This window comes from Oryza sativa, chromosome 6 (assembly GCF_034140825.1).
Source record: "Oryza sativa Japonica Group chromosome 6, ASM3414082v1".
NCBI lineage: Eukaryota > Viridiplantae > Streptophyta > Magnoliopsida > Poales > Poaceae > Oryza > Oryza sativa.
Window position 1 is genome coordinate 1,585,589 of NC_089040.1, and position 24,626 is coordinate 1,610,214.

Genomic DNA, 24,626 nt, shown 5'->3' on the forward strand with positions numbered 1-24,626 from the left:
TTTGGGCCGAAAGTCGGCCCAAAACCCTTCTCTCTCTCCTCGGCCCAGTTCGGCCCAGTCCGCAGCCGCCGCGCCCACGCGTCCGCCCGCTGACAGGTGGGGCCCACCTGTCAGGGTCGTCGTCTACCTCCGGCCGCCGCCGCCCGAAACCCTAGTTTCGCGCCGCCGCCGTTCCTTTCCAAATTCGGTCGATCCTTTCCTTCTCCGGCCGAATTGATAGAGGGGAAACAATCTCCGGGATCTTCTCTACCTTTTCTCTTTTGGAATCATCGGCTAATTCTTTTTGGAAATCGTTGGATTCGAGTTCGAATCGGATTCGTCTCTTTCCTCCGAACCCTAAACCTTCCTTCTCGTCGCCAGCCGCCGTGGGCCTTCGCCGTCGCCTCCGAGCCCCTTTAAAAGGTTCCCCGAGCTCTCCTCTACCCGTCGCCACCCTCGCCTTCGCCTCTCGTCGTCGGAAACGCTCTAGCATCATGGGACCTAGCGCCGCCGTCGCTCCAGCCGTGCGCCGCCGCCGTTCCAGTCGTCGCCGTCGCTCGGGAAGGTCGTCATCGTGGTCGCCGTCGCGTCTCCGTCCTCGTCCGCCCCTTCGCCGTCGCCGAAGATCGCCGGAGCACCGTCGCCGCCGTCAACCCGAAGAGCGTCGCCGCTTCTTCCTCGTCGTCGTCGCCGTCCGTTGATCTTCCGCCGCTCTTTTGGTCACCGGTGAGTTCGCCGCGTCGCGCTCTACCCGTTGGTGCCTTCCGTTCGCGCCGCCGTGCCGTCGTTCGCCGGCGAGCATGCAAGCCCGAGCCGCCGAGCCGCCGCCGCCGGTGGTGACGTCACCGCTGACGCCATCATCGCCCTCTCCCGTGAACCGGTCGTGGACCGTTCGATCTCGGCCATCCGTTTTGGATCAAGTCGATCTCGGCCGTCCGTTCGCGTGAACCGTCGCCGTGCGCCCGGTCCACCGAAACCCTAGCCCGCTGACGCAATAAATCCCTTTTTCCTTTTCAAAAATAATTTATTATTGCGTCATAATTCAATTAAAATCAATTTAAGTGTTTTAATCCGATTTAATCTTCAAAAATTCATAACTAATTCATCTTAGCTCGGATTTAGTTGGTTCAAGTCTCTAAATTTTTCTAAAATTGAGATCTACATGTTAAAAATATCCACATGTACTGTTCATGCTTGTTTATGTGCTGTTTTGGTGATTTTGCTCTTTTCTGTTTAGATTCCGTCGTTTCCGGAGAGTCCGTTTTCACCGGAGAAGAGTTTGAAGAGTTCCAAGGCCAGCAAGGCAAGTCACACAGATCCCAAACAACCCTTTGAGCATGTTGATCCCATTTAAAGCTATGGTTTCTATTCAACTATTGCATTTATTTTCGAATGTCATTGGGTGGAATTAACCTATTGTTTGTTATAGCCCTTTTGTTCTTGATTACTTTATTCCTTGATACCTTGGGTTATTATAATTGGACTAGTTGAGCTTTATATATATTGGTTCAACTAGATATTAGGTATGATTGCTTAGCCATGCTTAGAAACATTAGCACACTTTCGGGATAACTTATGACTCACTATTACTTAATGATGGCTTAATGATAGTTCACGATGGTCAATCGTGATTGGTTAATTAATTAATGTGCCAACTAAAACCTGGTAATGGTGGGTTGTGAGCACATGGTTTTGATGGTCGTGCTCATGACAATTAAGGACCGGTTCACGAGTTTCGGTTGTGAAACATTAACCGTGCCAACCACAAGCCAGCGTGGGCAACGGCTTTATCTTTTGTATAGCATGGTTCATTGCGGGGCACCAGACTGAGAAGTGGCGGAGATAAGCCCACGGGGGTCGCTGGGGAGTCCATGCATTGTTTATAAGGGGGTGATTATGATTCAGGAAGGTGCGCTGCGGTGGATTGTGTTATGTAAGGGGTATTGTCACAACTCCTTTCCGAGGTACCGTGGTGGTATTGAGGCACATGGTGACATGATGTGGGGTTGTGTCTTGTGGGTACAGTGGTACACCTCTGATCAGAGTAAAACTATTCGAATAGCCGTGCCCGCGGTTATGGGCGGGTCTAACAATGTCTTTCGTGATTAGTCTCACACTTCTCACCATAGTAAATGATGCTATAATTGGTAATAATTTGATTAACTCCTGGTTTGGAATGGTACATTCCTGGTTTGGAGATAGAACTGTGCAGCCGGGATGGTTGTTCAGAATGGTTGGGCCTATACAACAAGGTATGTTGTATAGCGTTGGATTAATATTGTTTAATACTTAACTGTTTTATTAAATTCTCAAATGTTTGCTAAATGCTGCTTTTGCAAATGAAACCCTACTATGCCATCCTTTGTTATCCTGTGCACTTGCATATTTGCTGCGTGGCTTGCTGAGTATGTCATATACTCACCTTGCAATCATTCATCAGAGGAAGAGTTCTACAATAAGGCTGATGGTGTGGAGGATTAGGTGTAACCTTGGTCAAGCTGCCTGTGGAGTGGAGCCGTCTGCGCCGTTTATCTTATTTTTCCGCTGCTTAGATCTTTATTGTTTGAGAGGAACTATCTACCTCTGTAATGACATTTTATTCGCTTATTAATTAAAGTAATAATTGTACTCTATTATCAATTTGTTATTGTGTGCCTCGGCTGATTCCTAGACGAGGGTTCACACACATGTAAGCGTTTGGAATTTTGGATAGAAATTCCGGGCGTGACAGATACGGCGACCGCTTGGCTGGTGCTCTCGCAAAACCAATCACAAGGACAACAAGAGTCGTCAGAGACCGACGGCCGTAGCATACGCCACGTGGCCACCGGCAGGCGACGGCGTCTCACCTGGACCACGGACACGTGTCAGTGGCGTTGTACACCTGTGAGCTGCCGCTGCCGCCGTCAGCAGAAACAAACACAAAAGGAAATGGAGAGGCCGTCCGGAGGAGCGACGAGCGGCGGCGCGTGGGCACACCGGCCACCGCCCCACGTACTACTACTACTTTCAGCACTCCATGTGTTTAAGTACTCCCTCTGCCCCGTAATATTGATTTTGATTTTTTCTTATGTTGTTTGACCATTCGTCTTAATCAAGAAACTTTGAAATTATTATTTATTTTATTTATATCTTACTTTATTATCCAAAGTACTTTAAGCATAATTTTTTATTTTTTATATTTGCACAAATTTTTTGAATAAGAAGAGTGGTCAAACAGTGTAAAAAAAGTCAAAATCACTTATATTATGGGATGGAGGGAGTATGTGTTTACCTAAAGTAGTACTCTATTCATATTATTTACTAGGAACAAAAAAATGCCGTCGACTTTTTATTAACATTTGATCAATCGTCTTATTCAAAATTTATGTGTAAATATAAAAGTATTTATGTCATGCTTTAAAAACATTTGAAGATAAATCAAGTCATAATAAAATAAATGATAAAATAAGACGAATGGTCAAGCGTTGTAAAGTTAACGGCGTTATATATTAAAATACGAAGAGAGTACTGCATCAGTATCATACTAGAAGAAGTAATACCAGTACTAAACAGCTTTGATATTTTCGCTAGTAGCCCGCATATATCCTCAGTTAATTTGTTGCTTTAGTTAAATTGTGTTAAGAGTGAATTGCACCTTGATCTGAGTATCTTTTTTTTTGTTATCGTAGTTTTACTTTAGATCACCTCTTAATTCATGGTTTTTACTTTAAAACTAGGGAATGTTACATTTTCTAGAATAGATGGTCCAAAATGAAGCTCTGGAATAAAATATAGCCCAATGTATAATTCATTAATAAGAATAGTAGTATAAAAATCTCCATGTAAAATTATTTTCAGTTGATTAGTACTCAACAAGGTATATTGTGTCACGTAGACCATAAGATATTGTCTTGTAGGGATGTAAGTGGACAATCTCACTACCCATATAAAGCCTCACTTGCCAATTACTTTCTCAAAACTTTAAAAGAAAAAAAATTAACTAGAACAGGTAAAAGGGAAAAAAAATCCCGCTTGTCCGCTTCCCTTGGCATCTGGATGGTCACGTGGCAGGAAAGAACTTGTACAGTAGTAGTACGTGCTAGGGTTTGAAGTAGGAGCGCGTGTCAATCACCAAAAAAAAAAAACAAAAAAAGGCACAGCAGCGAGTGGAAAGGAGTCGATGGGATTTTATGCCCAAAACCGCGAGAGATCCACCGCTGTTTGATGGGTTCGTTGGGACTTGGGAAGGAATCCATCGGCGAATCGCCGCGCGGCTCCGATCCGGGGCGCAAGCGCAAGGCCACCGGCCCACGTACTCCACTACTCCTACTCCGTAGAGAGGCGACGCGTTTGCGCGGGCGGCGCCGCGGCCGCCCAACCCAACCGTCGCTGCCTCCGTCTCCGTAGTCCGTACTGCCTGTGTCTGCCTCTGCTACTGCTGCTGCCTGAGAGCAGGTACCATAGCATAGCAGGCTACAAACCAGCTACAAACATATTTTAAAAAAATAAATAAGGAGAGAGAATGGTAGCAGGCTACAGATTTATAGCCAGCTGTAGCACGGACTTCAAGACACAGTGTGTATGACAGATGGGACCATATATTAATAGTGTAATATGTAACTATTATATGAATGAGCTATTATATTGGCTATAGATGAATGGTAGTTATTAGTTGGCTATACTATTGAACTTGCCAGAGACCAACCAGCTACTCCCTCACGTGCGGCTGGATTAAATAAACATTAATCAATTAATTAATTATAGAGACAATCAGTTGCCACTTGCCAATTAAGGAAGAAGGCATAAGTACTGTAGCACTGCAGCCGCACACTCCACGTCTCCATTGGGAGGAAATGGAAAATAGTTTTTCTTTTTTTTAAAAAAAAATAGAAAATAGTGCTCCTTCCGTTTTATATTATAAATCGTTTGATATTTTTCTTAGTCAAAATTTATTAGGTTTGATCAAATATATAGAAAAAAAGAAACATGTACAACATCAAATTTCATTAAATTTAACATTGTATATATTTTAATATAATGTTTATTTTATATTAAAAAACATTACTATATTTTGCTTAAAGTTTGACTTAAAAAAATCTCTACTATTATAAAATTGAAGATGTTTTTGCCGGTATTCTAGTACATCATCTGTGTATGAGTCGGTTTTTAAGTTTGTTTGCTTTTGAAAATATATATCCGTATTTGAGTTGGTTTGTAAGATCGTTCACTTTTGTATGATACAAAAGGAATCATATAAGAAATCTGTTTAAAATAACTCACATGCTAAATTGAGACGATCGGATTCCAAACTTTAGCTCATGATTTTCTAAAAATATATATATCCAAGTGAACTCCCACAGTGAATTTTATCTTAACTAAACTATATAATTAAAATAGATTTCACCCGTTGCAACGCACGATATTTTTTCTAGTACTCCCTCCGTTTCATAATGTAAGACTTCAAACATTGGTTATATTCATATATGTGTTAATGAATCTAGACACACATATATATCTAGATTCATTAACATCTATATGAATATGGACAATACTAGAAAGACTTACATTATAAAACAGAGGAAGTAACTCATAAATACGGAACGAAGGGGTAGAAATATCCGCATCTCATACACACACAGAAGTGGTCAGCCGCCGCCCAAAAGCTTGCCTTTGTCGCCATCTCCACGTGGCCACCCCCATATACTATTGCTTAACGCTGTCACCTCACCCTCTCGCGGTTTGAGTTTTCCACTTCCACGGTTCCACCCCGACACCTAGCGAAGTACTCGTAGTAATCCGAATCCCACCGTTCCATCCGTCGCGGACGCCACGCTCTCGGCTCTCAGCTCACGTGACGTCAACCCCGCCAAAACGCGTTATTGCCGTAGTACTACGCCTCTTCTTCCACCTCCATCTCCCCCTCCGACATCTCCAGCCAATTCCAGCTCAGCTCTCGCCGCCCTCCCCTCTCCCGCCACGTGCGCGCCGCCCCTCCTCCAAATCTCCTTTTCTTTTCCTTTTCTATAAATAAATCAAAATTCACACACCAAATCCTATATAAACTTCTTCCTCTCCATCCCCTTCCCGCTCAAACTCAAACACCAACACCTTCTTCCTCTTCTTCTTCTTCCAGCAGCAGCAACACACACTACTGACATGGAGTACTACGAGCAGGAGGAGTACGCGACGGTGACGTCGGCGCCGCCGAAGCGGCCGGCGGGGAGGACCAAGTTCAGGGAGACGAGGCACCCGGTGTACCGCGGCGTGCGGCGGCGGGGGCCCGCGGGGCGGTGGGTGTGCGAGGTCAGGGAGCCCAACAAGAAGTCCCGCATCTGGCTCGGCACCTTCGCCACCGCCGAGGCCGCCGCGCGCGCCCACGACGTCGCCGCGCTCGCCCTCCGCGGCCGCGGCGCGTGCCTCAACTTCGCCGACTCGGCCCGCCTCCTCCGCGTCGACCCGGCCACCCTCGCCACCCCCGACGACATCCGCCGCGCCGCCATCGAGCTCGCCGAGTCATGCCCGCACGACGCCGCCGCCGCCGCCGCCTCCAGCTCCGCCGCCGCCGTCGAGGCCTCCGCCGCCGCCGCGCCCGCCATGATGATGCAGTACCAGGACGACATGGCGGCGACGCCGTCCAGCTACGACTACGCGTACTACGGCAACATGGACTTCGACCAGCCGTCCTACTACTACGACGGGATGGGCGGCGGCGGCGAGTACCAGAGCTGGCAGATGGACGGCGACGACGATGGTGGCGCCGGCGGCTACGGCGGCGGCGACGTCACACTCTGGAGCTACTGATGATCGCGAGTTGGAGCTAGCAGTTTTGAGCTCAACCAGCTTTGCTCCTCCTATACAGCTAAATACTGTAGGAGAAATTAATGGAGATTTTTTCCTTCTTTATTTTTTTTATATTTTTTCCAAGATAAAATGGCTGAGCTGGTAGGGAGTTCTAGAAGGAGGAAATAAAGATTACGAGATTTGTAATACTACTACGAGGGACAGCATGCAAAAAAGAAGTATAATTGCTATGCTCTCTCTCTCTCTCTCTCTCTTTTGTGTGGAGTGGAATAAAATGCCAGCTCTGCTTATGGTCAGATTTTCACTTTTTTTTGGAGTGTTAAGACAAATGAAAGCTCCAGATAAATTAGTGAGTGCTACTGCTTATCTGAATAAATGAGATCATTCATCATCCTATAAAAGAATAATTAAGAAAATGGGTGTACCATATATGCTATTGGCAGACAAAATTTAGCAGTACTTGTAAGTACTAGAATTTGGTTTCACTTTATTTTAAGTGAGATTGAGCACTTGTTTATCATGCTATCATCGGTCTACAATTAGTTAGAAACTGTAGTTCGCAGCTCAGTTATTACTGGATCAAAACTTCGTCCTTTTTTTTTATTTTTTGAGATAAGGGTGTTTTTACTCGGCCTCATATATGCAACCTTTTTAAATTAGCAAATTAGCCTATCAATCAGAAAACTTATTTCTTAAATAACCCAATCTAAAATTCGCTTCTATATATATTTAAATTCAGGACGTTGGGAAGGTCACTTCGTCCTTTTTTTTAAGCTTCGGATCAGTTCGCACTAGCTGGAGAAGCAGAGATAGTTGCACCAGATTGATGGTGGTTCGATGCCTACGCCTACGAGAATAAGTACTATATACTGTATATGATATTTTCCTCGTACTAGTATCATACGAGTACTTTGCAAAAACACCTCGTATCTATACGTCCGTGCTTATATATATGGCTGTATATATACGTCCGTGCATACGATCGAGTACTCGGCAATGGCACGTGCTGAGTACTAATGTAACCCTAATAGTAAAGGGCACATGTTGCCGAGAGCTTAAGATACTCATTACGGGGAGCCGTGCGAGTGATTACATCATGTGACGACGGATGATTGCACGGTCTAATTAATTATCAATTATAGTAGGTAATCCATCGATTAGATTAGTGGTCACACACGCACACACACACCGGCCCTAATCGATCGCTGAATTAAGACGCGTTTCCGCGGGCGGCGCAGCGGACGACGACGACAAGATGTCACGAAGCAGGAAGCAACTCTGCACGATTGACACCAGAATTGTTGTTTAGGTGGTAATCCTAATTGTAATAGATTAGACAGTAGAGTAAAGGTTAAGGTCTTAGGGGGGTCGGCGCTGGCGCTAGCTAGTTAGGAGGAGTAGGATTCTGTGAATCTTGTGCACGTCGCTGGACGGCTGGATACGGATATGGTCCAGCCAGCCAGCTAGCGCTCATGTTGAGTCACCGTCACGGCCAAATGGCAGCGACCATGTCAACTTTGCCACGTCACTCCGGAGAATACTCTTAACAGTGGTATTTTCAATCCGTCTCAAACAACCCAGTATTAGCACTATGAATTTAAACAAGGCATACAAGGGACAAATGATGTGTCTGTAAGGGCAGTCCCAACCCTCCACCTAGGATGATGTCTATGACATTAACTACATTGACATGTGGGACTTTTAGCTTATGTGGCACTATATTAATTAAGAGAGAGAGTGAAGAGAGGAAGAAACTGGGTCTCATGCAAGACACAGCTTCAACACGAGAACCTATGTACCAGACACTATCAAGTTTTTTGTATTGGAAGAGAATATTGTCTTCATAATAGATGAAGAATTAATATGGTTGGTAGAGAAGAGAGATGATGTATTTATTAATGGCCCACTTTAAGAAACCATAGGTTGTAGAGTGTAGTTTCTATTGTGATGTCTTATTGACATAACACCATAGATACCGCTTATGGACACTATGGGTTGGGACTGCCCTAATAGGTTAGTATATTTTAAAACAGAGATTATTATAGTTTAGAATAGAGTTAGTAGCGAAATTTTAGTCTTCAGCAGCATAGTTATTAAGAGAAAAGGACTTACGCTGTGTTTGGAGGTGGGTGCTGGGAACCCATTCCCATACACGGAAAACGGAGCGGCCCATTAACGCGTGATTATTAACCATTAGCCTTTTTTTAAAAAATAGATCAATATGATTTTTTAAGTAACTTTTGTATATAAACTTTTTGCAAAAAAAAAACGCACCGTTTAGCAGTTTGAAAAGCGTGCACGCGGAAAACGAGAGGGGAGTGTTGAGAACTTGCTCTTGCAAACACACCCTTAGTTGTTTTGGCAAAAAAACGTTGGCGTATACAGACACACATTTGAAGTATTAAATGTAAACTAATAACAAAACAAATTACAGATTCCGCATGTAAACTACGAGACGAATCTACTAAACCTAATTAATCCGTCATTAGCAAATGTTTAATGTAGCACCACATTATTAAATCATGGCGTAATTAGGCTCAAAAGATTTGTCTCGCAATTTACATGCAAACTGTGCAATTGTTTTTTTCGTCCATATTTAATGCTCCATGCATGTGTCCAAACATTTGATGTGACCGAAAAGTTGAAAGTTTGAAGGGAACTAAACACAACCTTAGTACTCCCTCCGTTTTTTAATATATGACGCCGTTGACTTTTTCTCACATATTTGACCATTCATCTTATTCAAAAAAATTTATGTAATTATAATTTATTTTGTTATGAGTTGTTTTATCACTTATAGTACTTTAAGTGTGATTTATATCTTATACATTTGCATAAAATTTTTAAATAAGACGAATGGTCAAACATGTGAAAAAAAGTCAACGGCGTCATCTATTGAAAAACGGAGGTAGTAGTATTTTATAGTGAGGTTCACCTCTGAAAGTCTATGCTTTGTACTTCAATGTACAGCCATACATTCTGAATTAGTTCATCAGAAGACATGAAGCATTTTATTAGTAGTAGCAATTTTCTGTTTCTTAATTGAATTAGCTTCTGAAAACCAAGAAATAATGGCTACAGTAACACACGCCTTTTCTTTTCAGTAAAATCACTGAAAAGGGTTACGCTACTACTACAGAAGAAAACAGCTGAATTGGTAGCATAACTATTGGCTATGGCTAACGGCTGTAATTTAGAGAGCATGAAAGGGAAATGCGCACCCGATGAGATCCTTCATTCCTTGCTTTCTTTAGTTCTCTTCTTTTGACGACAGCTCCAGAAGATGTTCTGCCTCCCTCAAGAACAACTTTGTCAGCTGCTTTTGGCCTCTGCGGTACACTATGCACGTCCTAATATTTACTTTTGACTTGGTCTCGTTGCTCTCGTCACTTCTGTGAAAAAGACAATGAGAGTAATGGTGAAACACAAAAACAAGAGGTGTACAGATGGAAATGTCAAGCATGATAGTGCTAATATGCAGAAAAAAGTATCCATTAAGCAACGTCAAAAGGCCCTACGTCCCTACCTCGTTGCGTCTTCTGAATCACTGAGATCGAATTTCTCAAGTAGTTGGCTGTCAGATGCTTCAGTTCCAGTGCCCTCTTCAAGTTCAGTCATTCTTGCAAAAGAGAAGGGCTTGATCAATAAATTATTGACAACGCCATAGAAAAAATACAGGTACACTGACATCGAATTTCTCAAGTTGTGGGTGTGTTACTTGACTCTAAGAAGATCCACAAGCAAACTCAGTGCTCCATTATCACCACTGACCTCCCATATAGCACTCCGGAGCTCATCATCTCTATCTTCATTAGATCCAATCTACACGAACAGATTCAAAGGATTTCTACAATCAATTTACCATGAAATAAATATGCTCATACAGAATAATGCTGAAAACTAGGGAAAATAAATAATATGTGAATATTAAGGTCATATCAGAAAATGTGAAACTAGATAGCCTAAATGCTTCTTGAGAAGCTTTCTTAATCCTTTTAGATGAGTAAAACAACCTTTTTTATATCACCAAGAAATTATGATTGATGATGCTGCCAAAATTAGTACCATGTGTGATAAAATTTTGGACTCATGGATAATATTTTAGTTTGAAAGCAAATGCGCTAATTTTCATAAATACTGTTTGCCAGCTTACAGTACAAGTACAGGAGGATACTGGTTAATAAGACAACTCTATGGTCTGTTGAGAAGTGGTTAATATCTTATTAACCAGTATCCCCAGGCATTAGTCCCCTTTATGAAAAAGATATTAACCACTTCTCAACAGATTAGATGGTTACGAACAATGTCATGTAAAATTTGGGGTACTAAAATGTCCCAAAGGAAAAAGGAAAAAAAAAAAGGACAGGGCAAGGCAATGTCACATATGCAACTGATGCCTTTGAACACATGGTACAGAGTGTGAAAAACACTAACCTCTCCAAGCAATGAAGCGGTATGCTCAAGCTCATGTTCTTGCAGAGCAATTGTACGCAGGGTACTTATAAATTCCTGAGAGAAAACAATTTTCTCGATATATGATGGAACCTTGCGTTGACCACTCCAGCTATAACTAGAAAAAGGACTTGTATTATTTTTGTTCTCCTTGTTTTCACCAGAACAGCTACCAAAAAATCCATTTTCAAGCAAACTACGAGGTAAAAGACATCGCAATTCGGCATTCTGTAAACACAGAAGATATGGAAAGTGAGACCCGTGATGTCCAAGGATACTTGTTGGGCCTAAATTTTTCACAACATTCTTCATATCGTAAATAAAAACTAGAGCTAAGAAATGTTGCTACCTGTATCTCCAGTAGCTTCATCTTAATATCAGCAGATTGAACCTGTCGAAGAGCTTCTACTGGATAATGAATCTGCATTTGGAACGTTTGTTAGCTCTAGTTTTTATTTCAAACAAGTAGCTACTTTCTTAAGGAAGTACGCCAAACGGAGGAAATATCAAGTATAAGCCATCTTATCACTATGAACATGTGGAGCACTTCAAACAATCAGCAACTTTGATAATGAAAAAGGGTGGGTACATACGATTTCATAATTTGAACTAAAAGAAAGGAGATATTCTCAGTGAATAATGGTTTTCTTATCTTTTAAAATGTTAACTAAAAGTTTGGTCCTTTATGTATCCCAGAACACCGATAGAGTTACACTTACAATATTTAGCTGGAGAACAATTAAGTAATGGCTACCTACAATGTTTCAAGACAGACAAGTGCTTTGCCACTATAATGTTTGACAGAAAGAGAATATCTGGCAGGGAATATGCTAAACAAAGAAAACTGAGTTGACAAACACCTGTTGCTAAAAGTAATCTCTTACTGAGTGTTACCATGAGATAATCGTCAGGATTGTTGTCAATTACAAATCCATAGAGGTATAGTAGTTCCTGCAAGTAAACAAAACTATGTCATTTCATCAGCAACTATATTTCAGTAATCATAAACGGTATGAATATTTGATGACATTTAATCATTTTGTAGTTTCTCGGAACAAAAGACTGCAGCGCTGCAGCTTCTTTTCGTTGACTATTGAGTCTCAAAGTCATCTATCAGTTAGAAGCCCCAAAGTAAGATTATTTTATACTTCAGAACATTAGCAAGTGTGTTTAATGCAAATCCATAAGGAACTAAAGGATATGTGAATCCATGAAGAAATCAAATCAAACCAGGCCCAGTGATGAAACAAAGGGGGCCATAGAGCTCCAAGAAGTTCATCACCGTCATATGTCCTTCCTCTTCTTTTCTTTTTTTTTTAAAAAAAAAGAATGGCCAGGGTGACGGCACTAATGAAGCTTTCCTGGATTGTTTGTCTGAAGTGCAACCAATATCTAAATGCACAAATCAAAAGAATCTTCTTGTGGGTAGTTCTATTTTGGCTATATATCAATAATGCCCGTATCAGTATATAGAGAAATCGTGACAGAGAAGTCAGAATGAGTATACACGAAAATATGAAACAGTGACATCAATCCAAGTCACACAATAACAAGTACGATAAAACTAAGAGCAACAACTTGAGAAAAATAACACACTTGCTTATAAACTAGTCAGACTAGATCTGCACATATGTAACTATGTGAGTAATACCTCATTTCCTTTGTTGCCATAATTTATGCAGATCTCTGTTTCAGCCTTCACAAAGCTTTTATCAGCTAGAGGGAGATACAAAAATAAACAGTCATAAATTGGAACTATAATCTTATATCAAAATATTTGATTAAAGGAAAGATCATGAGGTTCTCTTATCAAAAGGAAACTGGAGCTACTTATGTACCTAGTACAAGGTACATTGAAGAAGGACATCCAGTAACATGTCCCATGGAATCAACTTCCCATGTTGCCAGCGCCTTTACATCTGAAAAATATGATATACCTATGTAAGACTGAAAATAACATGTTTTTTCAATGAGTATTTATTTTCAGTACAACAATTTTTTTTATGTAAATCCTTGCAAATTCGCCTACAGTTTTTTTTTTGTCAAAAGTTGAATATAGAATGATCTGCCAACTAGATATTTCGTCTATACTACATAATTCATAAACTTTTATTAGAACTCTTACTATGATTACAAAAGTCGATTCCAGGGACAAGGCCCTCAACCCAAATTGACTCTGTATTACTTGATTTAGGATTATCATTGCCACTGATATTCTTAGCTGTAATGGCAGTCCCAGTTCCCTGGAAACAAACAGTTAGCATGTTAAAATTTGGAACAAGAAGATATGGGTGAACAAATTAATTGAAGTATTGAGATGTTAAAAACAAATACAATTTGGCATAATTATAAACAATGATTTGTCAGATAAGTTGGATCTATATTCACGAGATTGGCAAAGTATATGATGAGTCCTCAAAAGTATATGGCGTTTCCTTGAGGACAAATTGTAGCATGTCACAAGTATATTTTGTTTAAGATAATTGTAGATTACTGCTGTAATTAACAAAACCACAACTTATAATATAAAAGTCATTTCCCTGTTTCCGTGTTATAATATCCAGTTATGCAACTAGTTTGTTCAACAGAAACATATTCTTGCCCCCATTCAGTTTCTTTTTTTTTTTTTGTGGCACATACCTTGAGACCACTATATGCCTTCAGTAACAGAATTTCTCTGTTGGTATGAAAAATTTTCAGGGCCAAGAAAGGTCCTATGCGATGTTCCTCTCTCTTGACAACAAAATTCCATTCAAGGTCCTATGCTACTCTTTCATGACAAGAAAAAGTCATGTAACCAATGTTTAACCTCTTTTTCACTTTTCAGATAGGTTGTACATGAGCAAAAAAGAAACCTAAATGACCACATATAATCGAGGGGAAAAAATTAAGCCACACACAATAAGTAAATAAAACAATTGAGAAGAACCTCTGAAGCTAGGATCTGCGGTCAGAAAAAATGCAATTAACCTGAGGGGCACTGAGACTAGAATCACCACAATCATCACCAATGTTGGCCCGCTTTTCGTCTAGTGATTCCGGAAAAACATAAAAACGAGGCAATGGTATATTCAATGCTCGAGTCCAGAATATTGAGTTTGCCCTGCCATAGAGTCGTGCTGCTGAGTTACATAAAACAAAGAAAGCAGGGAACTGAACCAGCAACTATGTGAAGGACCCTGCATCATATGTGTATATTGCATTTTTCATTTGTTGACATAAAACTGTTGTTCCAAGATATTTATTGAAGGAGCTGCAAATCAAAGCCATCACCCAATTAAGTACAATTTTCTTATGAATGAGCTAATTTCCACCTTGATGGCTTGAAAATTGTAATAGTAGCAAAGGTTAGTTGATGCTAGGTACAAAAACATCCCCACCATTTTGTAAACTAATGCCTAATTTGTCCAAAAAAAAATTAGCACACTGAATCTTTTGCACACGAAATTAACATGATATGCCATGTCAATACTATGAAACTACAGTATCAGTAAGGCTTATATTATTCCCCCCAAAAAAATGTAAGCCTTATAATATGACATTATCACTGCAAATGCAAAGCATAATTATACATACCAAAGGAAGTCTTCGAACCGCACTTCAATTGAGCTGCAAACAATATTTTGATAGTATTACTGTTAAATAAAACGAATTTCTTTGTCAGTAAACATATGATAGGGAGTCATGAGAATTAGCCATATTGGTATATCATTGCCATACTAGACAGTAAAAATCACAAACTCGGTAGGTGGGCATACAGATGTATAACAGAACAATATTTGAGTGATATTGCTTGTGGATTCATGGGTTTTAAGTACGCACAGAATCAATAAACAAAAATCATGCTGGATACACTCTACTTAGCACTAGAAGCCTTCACAAGAAAATATTCATTTAATAGGGTTGGCTGAAAAGAATATTCAGATCAAAATATTTCAAAGGTACACAAAGCCCAGTATACAGTGCATTAAAATGATTTCTAACGTATTTATAAGTTAAACCTATGCCATGTCAACAAAATTCATAAATGTTCTGTAAAATAAAAGTAGCAATTTATCTCATAGTGCAGCATTGCCATCTTGGTGATTCTCATTTCTATAAAATTAAATAAAAACATAGGCGCTATCCCAGATGACAACAAATGGTGCACTCATACACATGAAGATATGGAACATGCGTTACCCCAAATCACTTTATATGAGAAGCTATTCTTCATATCATACTTTGGGGTGCAATCCCCATGTATCGCAGAACCCCAGTACAGAAGTGTATACTAAAATGTAAAAGAAACTATGCATGTGTGCTTGATACAGAAATATAGTGATAAAGTTGCAGCAGCGCTGGAAAATGATGCGAAATCAGTACAAACCTTCCTGATTCATCGACGTTTAAGAGCTCCCCAACCAGACCTTTAACCTTATTATCGAATAAGGTTTGCAATGACTTCCTCTGAAACAAAATTGCAGCATGTTCGTTTAAACGAATTTGCTCTTGGCTCCCCAAAATATCCCCAAGGAACTGAAAGAAAAGGTTTGCACTACTGATGAACCTGCATCACGGTTGCCCGGTGAAGTGTGGTCCCTTCCAACTCAGCAAGCTCATCTTCGGTGAACCAAATGGAGCTTCCGAAGGTGCTTGGAAGCATATCCAAATACCTAGAGAAATTACCAAAATTCAATCACTGATCAAGTTGTTTAACATGGAGAGATGTGGATTGCGACCATACGGCTTCCAGAGGGAGCTAGGGCGGAGTCGCTCGACCATGAGGAAGAGCATGACGAGGAGGCGGTCGTCGACGCCACCTTCCTCGAAGAGCGCGCGGCACCGCGGCCCGACGAGCGGGTCCTGCAGCACCCGCATCGGAGTGATGGCGAGATCGAGCGGCACCACCATCACCACCTCTGCAACGAGACACAGCCAACGCGCGAGTCAGCGCGGAGGACGAGCTCCTAAAACCTCCGAGAGAAGAGGTGGAATAGCAAATGTTACCGTCGGTGGCGCCGGCCTCGGCGGCGGTGGAGAAGACGCCGTAGCCCTCGCGGCCGCAGCGGCGGATCGTGCAGCCGCGGAGGTCGGCGCCGTTGGCCTGCGGAGAGGAGCCAGGGGTTTAGGGATTTGGCGTGCACGCGAGTAGAAGGGGATGTGCAGGAGGGACGAGGAGCAACCTGGAGCCATTGGAGGAAGGAGTCTAGCTTGGCGTCGCCGGGTACTGCTGCTGCGGCGGCGGCGGCAGCCATGGTGTTCGACGGGCGGCGCCGGCGCGGGCGAAGTGGAAGAAGCGGTGGAGCGGCATCGAGGAAGACGACGACTTGGCTGGGCCGTGGGCTGGGTCAGCGACCAGGCCCAAAGGCCCATAGGATCACAAATTTGTAGATACTGGAAGACTGGAAGAGGGGACTTGATCATAAATTGGTAATCACTTGATCCAAATATATCATCTCTTGAGCCATATTTTTTCTTTGCTTTATAGTAGCAAATACGTCATCTCTATCCAATAATCACTATATTATTCGATCATCTTTTCATAATGAGGTATTTGAAATGTTTCTTGAGCTAATTACATGGGGGTCAACTTCGGTTTAAGTTTGTCTGCAAGCATTCAAGAGAGAGCATGGCACCAAGCTGATGTTGATGGATGGTATTAGTGATAAGTAGTGACAAGTGCACAAAGGAGACCAAAAATAAGGAACACATTCAACAAACAGAAAGCAAGCACACTACTCGGTAATCTACTATAGCATTATATATCATCAGGTCCACGTTACATTCTACCACTCACACTCTCATCTCATCTCATCACTCATCTCACTCTTATCTTTCAGCTTGCATCGCAGGTGCAAGGAGGAAGGCAAGAGACTAGCGAAGCACTCTCACAGCCACAGGACACATGGTGAATTGCACAGATAAACAAAATGCTAGCACACCAGCGAAGCCCGGAGCGAGTGCGTCGTCGACAGGTTGGTGCAGGACGCCCACCGTATCACCGACTCGGCGACCGCCACATCCAGGTGCTCGCGCTCGCCGGCGCCGATGGTGTGGTTCCTCCTGCTGTTCATGCCGATGGCGCGCGACGGGTTCGCCCTTACGGCGGCCCTCAGGACCTCCGCTGTCCTCGGAGCCGAGGACGAGACGAGGGCCACCACCGTCGCGTCGCAGTGAGCTTTCTCGCCCAAGGCGTCACCATCAGGCGACGACTCAGGCTCGCCGGGTTCTTGGCCGCAGAAGAAGGAGAAGCTCGGCATGGAAGCGACCGGGGACGGGAACACGGCGTTGCAGGGTTCGCAGACGCCACCGAAGGAGAACCCCGAGAGCGCGCACGACGGAGCATTCTCAGCGACAAATGCAGAGAACGATGATCTGCAGGCGAATGTGGGGGAGCACGCTTCTTCAGACATGCTTTGGCAGGCGACCGGGCCACCGGTGTTGAAGCTCACATCGCGGCTGCATGACGCCAGCGGCGTCGAGAACGAACATGAGCCGGCGTCCTCTCCTCTGAGATTGATCTCATGGCAATGTCCACAAGAATCTTGGGATTGGTCGGCATGATCTTGTATCCAGGAATGCTCTGTGTAACAACAGTTGTTTAGATTACTCCACATGGCAAGCATTACAAAAAAATGGGGAAAGGAATCATTAGCAGCTGATCTGTACAGTAAGGTCCGGGAATGATGCAATGACAACCAAACAAAAGATTCCACGAAGGATGACAGAATGAACCAGCACAACTAAAGGAATGGCTACAATAGACAAAAGGTGATGAAGTGCCAAGAAATTTTAAAGTTCATCTGTACCACAGTGGATCTACCAGAACATGACCCTACAACAAACTGTGATGCAACCCAGCTTTTTCCCCCAGCCGTGCAAGTTTAAATTAGACCACCAACTTAAGCTGGCACTAACTCAGTACTTAGCAGCCAAGTTTTGTTAATTTATTCAATATGTAAAGTAAACAAGGCTAACCTCATCAGGAAAATTTTGATCAATTTCGATTTACAATTCCAGTTACATGCATGTATTAATAGTCAGTGAGCATTTTCCATCTTAAAAAAAAAAAGGCAGTTCCAAGTTCTCAATATGATGCTAGTGATGTAGAACAAGGACAGGAAATTGAAAGTGTGTGGTTTCTGAAAAGATTGAGGCCGTGTCTCACCTAGGACCTGCTTGGCTGTGAGCCTCTGTCGAGGATCGCGCCGCAGCATCTCGGTTATTAGCTCCTTCGCTGAATCGGAAACCTTGTCCCAGGGATCAGAAGGAAACCGCAGCTCAGTCGACCTGATACATTCGAAAATCTTTGATTTGGTTTTCCCCCAAAATGGGGGGATGCCACTCAGGAGGATGTAAAGTATCACACCCGCGCTCCATACATCGGCAGCCTCATTGTACCCACCGGCGAGCACCTCGGGCGCAATGTAAAATGGACTACCCACCATGCCACTCAAGCTCCGACCTGACAAAACCGAAACCCAATTCAGCTTCGAAACACCAGCCTTGACAGAGAGCAGCCACGAAATTGCTCAAGAATTCCCAATTATACCAGGCTGGATGTAGGTTGCGAGGCCGAAATCGGCGAGCTTGATCGGCGAAGAAGGCGATTTGCTGACAAGGAGGATGTTCTCGGGCTTGAGGTCCCGGTGCACGATCCCCTTGCTATGGCAATGCGCCACGACCTCCATGAGGTAGCGGAAGAGCGCGGCGGCCTCGTGCTCGGAGAAGCAGCCGCGCTCCTCGAGGCGGTGGAAGAGCTCCCCGCCGGCGCAGAGCTCCATGACCAGGTGCACGGACGCCTCGTCCTCGTACACGGCCTTGAGGTCAACGACGTTGGGGTGGCCCGAGAGGCGCGCCATGACCTCGATCTCGAGCTTGACCCCCCTCACGTCGTCGGGGGACACGAGGCGGTCCTTGGCGATGGACTTGCAGGCGAGCGCCTCGCCGGTGACCATGTCGGAGCACGACCGGATCACGCCGAACTGGCCCCACCCGAGCTGGGGCCCCAGCGCGTAGCGATCCTCGAGGCACGACACGTGCGCCGCCTCCAGTATGGCGCCGCGTAGCCCCGCCGCCTTGTACGAGTTGTACTTGGCGTCGCCGCCGCCGCCAGCGGCGGCCATCGCCCGGAGGTCCCACACGCTGGAATCAGACGAGATTCTCCGCTGAAATCTCTCACCGACTCCCCCCCCCCCCCCCCCCACCTCAGTGCATCATCCTTGCTTCTTCGGCCACTGAATCTGGGCACGAACACAAACCGAGCAGAGAAAATCCAAAGCTTTTTAGCGCTCTCGAAACCCCAAAATCGCGGGCTTTTCCATACAAATCCCCACCGAGATCATTCCCCGGAAAAAAAAACAAAACGAATAAAACCGCGTGGATTCAGGAGATGGGGGGAGCGCCGCGAAATTCAAAATTCCCACCAGGGAGAGAACCCGCAGACCACGCGGCCGCCGCACCGGAGGAGGAACCCCTCCTCCTCCTCCTCCTCCTCCGGTGAGAGAGCGCTCCCCACGAGCAAGTCTCCCCGCGACTCGAGCCCGCGCAGATCGAGCACCCACCCACCCTTGCTGCTCGACGCAGAAGCCAAAACCAAAACCGCCCGACAAAACGTCCGACAGCACGTAGCGGAGGGGGGAGAGTCGACTTACCCGCGCGCGCTGGCTGCTCCGGCGGCCGAGCGGAGTCGCCGGCGGCGAGGTCAGCCTCCGGCAGCGCGAGGCATCCGGGTGGGGCGAGAGAGAGAGAGAGAGGGGTGAGGGTATTCGTTGGTGGGGGGAGGGGGAAGCCTTTGCTTTTTGATAGGTGGTAGGAGAAAGAAATGAGCATCCAATAACAAGGCCATTAATTAATTAATTAAATCATTGTTCATCTTAACCCTAGGTTTTATTTTAAATTGCTCTAGGTTTGGCTTTGGAGTTTACCTTAGAGACTTGTTGCTCTTGTTTGCTTTTGTTACTAACTGGAGCAGTAGCAGGGTTTCCCAACGGTTACCGCGGTAACCGTGAAAAACCGTACAAAACCATGCAAAATTTATCAAAATTTTAATTTATTTTTTAAATTTATTTGAATTTAAGGAGGTTACCGCAGTATTTATATTACCGTACCCTCGCGGTAAGCCCGGTAACCGCGCGGTTACCGGCGGTAAGTCGAACCCTGAGCAGTAGTACTCTACTCATCCCTCCGCATAAAAATTGTAGACTACGAATCTGGACATAATAATCTTAGGATGGAGTAAGACGATTTATTAGGATAAGATTTTGATAAACAATTGTTCTACTAATATGTTGGTTGTTTATATAGTAACAAATTACGATCATAAGCAAATACTTTTAAATGTAGATATAATAACATCAATTTTATGTTGGTTGGTTAAATGATTGTTCTAACAGAGTGAATAGTATTTGTTGTTGACTCTAGAAGAAAAAAATGATTTTCGCCAGACTGGTTAGTTAGGAAGAGGTATGAACGATGATGTATGAGACTTTGAATTGTTCTAATGTGTTTGGTTGGTTTGAATTAGGTGCAGCAGTTGTGGTAAGGTCTTGTCTTTTTTTCGAAGTACAAATTATGCGTTTCGGGATTTGTTTTTTTTTTTTTTGGGGGGGGGGGGGTACAGACCGTTAGACACCAATACAGATGCAGTCTGTACTTCGAGTATTTTTTTTCCCTGCGACCGTATTAGCACATAGGAGTAGTATAAGGTACTAGTATGTCAATGCATGTAAAGTTGTTAAAGACTGAAGAAAATGAGATGTGCAATTTGACCCGGTAGTTTGAGATACACTCAAGTGTAGTGACACTCTTTCTACAACTCACGCAAAAACATAGGTGAACCTTCACAAATCAGTAAGGATATGCAAGCAGCTAGCGCATCCTGGTACAAATCACTCAAAGTTATTCATTCTATAAAAAAAATAATCTTATGTTTATAAAAAATTCCTTCTGTTTTTTCCAATGTCGACCCAATTATATGTCGCAAAAGGAGTCCCAAAAAACTGCAAATGCAAAGTAGGACAGAAGCAAAAGAAAAACCAGAAAGAAAGTAAACACAAAAAGGGCCCAATCTCCTAAAAATTTGTTGTTTAGTTAATGTGGTGATCATGCCGATGTGTGATGGTTGCCCTCTTTGCTGGATTGGTTTAAGGAGCACTACAAGTTGTGCCTCTAGTGGGGCTACAAATAATTGTTCTTAAGCAATGCCATTTGCATGCCTTTATTTTTTTTTTTGCTTATTATTTTTTGTCCTTGTTCTTTCTGTTTTGCAAGTGATTGATCAGGGGAAAGAAAGATCTAATGCAATGTTGTGTGGTTGGCTGGCCTACCAGAGTGGGAAAGCGACAGGAGGGCGAAAGAGAGATGCACTGCATTTAATTTGCTTCCTTCTGGTTTCAACGGGTTCGTTTGCTTGCGTCCATTTCGGAGGTGGAAAAATGAATTAGCACATTCCCTAGTCAGACCAGCTAGCCGTAGCCAAAAATTAAAATTTGAAACTTAAATTTGAGTTGATTCTTAAAAGTTGCTAAGTACACATATCTTAAAGATTTACGCATAAATTATTTTTGTTGCTAATCATGCTTAACCAATTAAGATTTTTTTTAACGGTCAGACCCGTTGCTGATATTTTATATAAAGAAGAAGGTGCCCCATTTTAAGAGGTAAGTGGGACTAACCTAGTGCTCAGTTAATTAGAGAAAGTGAGCAAAAACCACAACTGCAACACCACACCAATATATAGCTAACTTAAGCTACCGCGACAAAACCCAACACAAGGCAATTAAGATCAAGGATAGAGTAACCTAACAAGGATAATGTTGAAGTGCATCTACATATGCGTGAGTATATACGACAGTTCAAAGGAAGAACCATGAAAAGTTGAATTTGATGAATGTGTCGTTTATGGATGGGATATGAGCCGTTAGCCAAATTAACTCCACAACATGGCTACTAATACAAGCAAGAAGAGAACATATATGGAACAAACAAATGATAGCGACAACACTAGGTCTTATTCATGAAAGAAACGGCATATATAGCATACTCAAAAAGGAGAGGAATCATGCAAAGTTTCAACGTAGCACTAGTGTTTTCAAGCCGGAGAACAATTCTGGTGGTGGGCTGCAGGATGATGGTGTCTCTAAGATCCTGGACGTTGGTGAGTGTTGGTCGGGGTCCAAAGTGGAGCAACACCATCATTATCTCCTAAACCGTTTTTTGATTAAGAAATTAAAGATAGAGAGGCTCAATGCAATGCAAGGAATCTGGACCCTGGAATTATATGGCCAGTGTGGTTGCAATTTGCATTGCATTTTGCACTAGGTGAACCACTAGCCGAAGCTTCCCACACGAGCTGGTAGCTAGCTTTGCCCAAAAGGTTAGCCCGGATTCTTTGTTGCTCCAAATCAAGGAGGCTTTCCGTGTGCACGGAAAAAAAAAAAAGCTAGTAATGGGTACGCGTGTGTGTGAGAGAGAGTTATTGTTTATGCCCGTTTGTTAAAGCTACTCCATCGGATAATGTGTGTATCTTTCTTCGTGCTCTCATGGATGGATTCGTATCCTCTGGCTTGACGTAGCAATGTCACTACGTGACATTATTTCTATCTAAACCATCCGTTTGAAATCAACGGATAATATATTTGAGCGGTAACATGTGTTTTGTTGATAACATTCCGTTAAAGCCGTATCGATTTGGCGTATTCAATGGGATTATGCTCTTTTTAGAAACTTGTTGCATAAAAAAAAACTCATAACTCAACTTAGGGCTTCTTCGGAATACGGGAATTTTATAGGATTTTCAGAGAAAACAGTTTAATTCCTCCAAAATTTCTATGAAAATCCTACAAACCGAATAGATCCTTAGTATTGAAGTGTGAAAAAAAAGAGAATTTCACCACAAAATTTACCACACATTGTTTCATCAATGGAAAATGAAATATACCGTTTGGGATACCTAGGACGACATTCATGCTAACTTATCATATGCTTTACTTTGCAAATACTATGTCGATCTCGTGCAGGATATATTTCAGCAGGTAACATGTTTTCTTTTTTAATACACTTTGTTGGTGTGTGGATCGAGCGTATTTGATAAGGGCATTGTTTAGTTTTCCCCATATTCTCAACTTTCCATCACATCATATCACAACAAAAACTTTCCTACACACATAAAATTCCAACTTTTTTTCCAAACTCCTAACTTTCTTCAAACTTCCAACTTTTTTCAGAAACTAAACACACCCAAGATTATTCTCCTTCTATAAATTCTCTGTCCAAAACCTCATGACACTAGTTTGTCCTAGGTTTAACTTTGGCAAATGATATGTGAATGCAATGCTCTAACTAAAGAGTTTGTACCTTGTACTCTAAACAAACCATTTCTCGTTTGGTAGAGTAGACGACAACAGCTCAGAGGTATCCGTACAATCATCAGCTCCGCTAGCCACGAAACCACACCGTACGTTGACCACTCATCTGTCGCCACCTGGCGCTTAGCTGGTCTAGCTGTCTGTGAACACGCAGTGGGCCCCACCTGTCAGATCCTCGGAGTAAGTGTGTAATGAATGATCTTCGCTGGAATGTCAACGGTGGGGAGTAAGTAGATGATCACGGTCGGTTGTGGCTGCCACGTGATGTGATTAGATGGAGCTGAGATGCTGATGTGTGTGATTAGTGGGTAGGATTAGTTTGTTCATCACTTTTTGAAAAAAAAAAAACACACCGTAAGTTGTGGAATGGATCCGTTGGCCTTGGCCTTTGGGCCGTTGACCTACTGCATCTGACTTTCCTATCACTCATTTTTTTTATTTTTTTTCACATGTTTACTTTTGTTTTTGGAAGGTTTTATACTCCCGTTCTAAACAAATCAATCTATCCAGATTTGCTGTATTAAGTTTTATCCCATTACCATCATGATTGATTTATTTTGAAGGACAATTTTACTATCATTGAGAATGTGTCAGGAAGTATCATACTTTCTAATGTAAAATTTGATGCATCCAGGTACTACAGCTACTATGTACTTTGAGGTAAAAAAAATATAAAATATAGGTATCTCGAGATAATTTTTAAAGGATTATACAATTTCTCTATTTTGAAACAGAGGGAGTACGTGCCTTGTGCTTAGTAGGTCATGCTTATGTCATCAACATGCATGCATACAGCTCGGCCCAGGCGGCAAGGCCTATCTGGAGTTGAGATGTGAAGCCCAAAGTCATATCACCCCTTCTTTGCTGTTTGAAATTAGGCCTGCTTATCATGGGCTGAAATTCTTCGGCCACTTCATTTTTCTTCACTTTGCAGGCCCAACGATTGGAAGCTTCTAACTAGAGATTTTGGCCCGTTTGTGAAACGAGAACCACCGTCACATCTTACGAAAACGCTAATCCGCGACAAGTCGCGCGGAGCGGCGGACGGCGCGTGTACGGTAC

General features: G+C 42.9%; 3 protein-coding genes across 7 annotated transcripts; 1 reads left to right on the forward strand and 2 right to left on the reverse strand.

Annotated features, from left to right (window-relative positions):
* The first annotated feature begins 6,038 nt into the window (after positions 1–6,038).
* Positions 6,039–7,058, forward strand: LOC4339974 (dehydration-responsive element-binding protein 1C). The gene has a single exon (NM_001421017.1). It carries the CDS (start codon positions 6,118–6,120, stop codon positions 6,760–6,762), a length of 645 nt encoding a protein of 214 aa, NP_001407946.1. The 5' UTR covers positions 6,039–6,117; the 3' UTR covers positions 6,763–7,058.
* A 2,688-nt stretch (positions 7,059–9,746) lies between these two features.
* LOC4339975 (fructose-bisphosphate aldolase-lysine N-methyltransferase, chloroplastic) lies at positions 9,747–16,480 on the reverse strand. Of its 4 annotated transcripts, none has more exons than XR_010741969.1 (16): positions 16,380–16,480; positions 16,204–16,300; positions 15,941–16,115; positions 15,764–15,869; positions 15,584–15,663; positions 14,791–14,823; positions 14,185–14,317; positions 13,340–13,457; positions 13,053–13,133; positions 12,866–12,930; positions 12,109–12,165; positions 11,564–11,635; positions 11,197–11,332; positions 10,481–10,584; positions 10,289–10,381; positions 9,747–10,154 (listed from the first exon to the last, which is right to left on the reverse strand). XR_010741969.1 is itself a non-coding variant. In XM_015788066.3 (16 exons), exons 1-16 carry the CDS (start codon positions 16,449–16,451, stop codon positions 10,013–10,015), a joined length of 1,671 nt encoding a protein of 556 aa, XP_015643552.1. In that variant the 5' UTR covers positions 16,452–16,480; the 3' UTR covers positions 9,747–10,012. The 4 variants fall into 4 exon arrangements, 3 of the variants coding, with proteins under 3 accessions (XP_015643552.1, XP_015643551.1, XP_015643553.1); XM_015788066.3 differs by having other exon boundaries at positions 9,747–10,151; positions 11,197–11,442; XM_015788065.3 differs by having other exon boundaries at positions 11,197–11,442.
* A 452-nt stretch (positions 16,481–16,932) lies between these two features.
* Positions 16,933–19,969, reverse strand: LOC4339976 (calcium-dependent protein kinase 17-like). 2 transcript variants are annotated; one of them, XM_066311541.1, is made up of 4 exons: positions 19,851–19,969; positions 18,749–19,433; positions 18,365–18,661; positions 16,933–17,779 (listed from the first exon to the last, which is right to left on the reverse strand). In XM_066311541.1, the coding sequence occupies exons 2-4, from the start codon at positions 19,320–19,322 to the stop codon at positions 17,130–17,132; spliced, it is 1,521 nt and encodes a 506-aa protein (XP_066167638.1). In that variant the 5' UTR covers positions 19,323–19,433; positions 19,851–19,969; the 3' UTR covers positions 16,933–17,129. The 2 variants fall into 2 exon arrangements, with proteins under 2 accessions (XP_066167638.1, XP_015643555.1); XM_015788069.3 differs by having other exon boundaries at positions 18,749–19,439.
* Positions 19,970–24,626: the final 4,657 nt, after the last annotated feature.

Bases quoted from the DNA above. Each gene is read 5' to 3' on its own strand.
- LOC4339976 (XM_066311541.1), bottom strand. From the start codon at position 19,322: ATGGCCGCCGCTGGCGGCGGCGGCGACGCCAAGTACAACTCGTACAAG. The intron at 18,662-18,748 runs GTATAATTGGGA...CGGTTTTGTCAG, and splicing joins CGCAACCTACATCCAGCCTG to GTCGGAGCTTGAGTGGCATG. The intron at 17,780-18,364 runs GTGAGACACGGC...GTTGTTACACAG, and splicing joins CACAGCCAAGCAGGTCCTAG to AGCATTCCTGGATACAAGAT.
- LOC4339975 (XM_015788065.3), bottom strand. From the start codon at position 16,451: ATGGCTGCCGCCGCCGCCGCAGCAGCAGTACCCGGCGACGCCAAGCTA. The intron at 14,318-14,790 runs GTATGTATAATT...ACTCTATGGCAG, and splicing joins CGGTTCGAAGACTTCCTTTG to GGCAAACTCAATATTCTGGA. The intron at 10,155-10,288 runs GTAGGGACGTAG...TCTTTTTCACAG, and splicing joins GATTCAGAAGACGCAACGAG to AAGTGACGAGAGCAACGAGA.
- LOC4339974 (NM_001421017.1), top strand. From the start codon at position 6,118: ATGGAGTACTACGAGCAGGAGGAGTACGCGACGGTGACGTCGGCGCCG.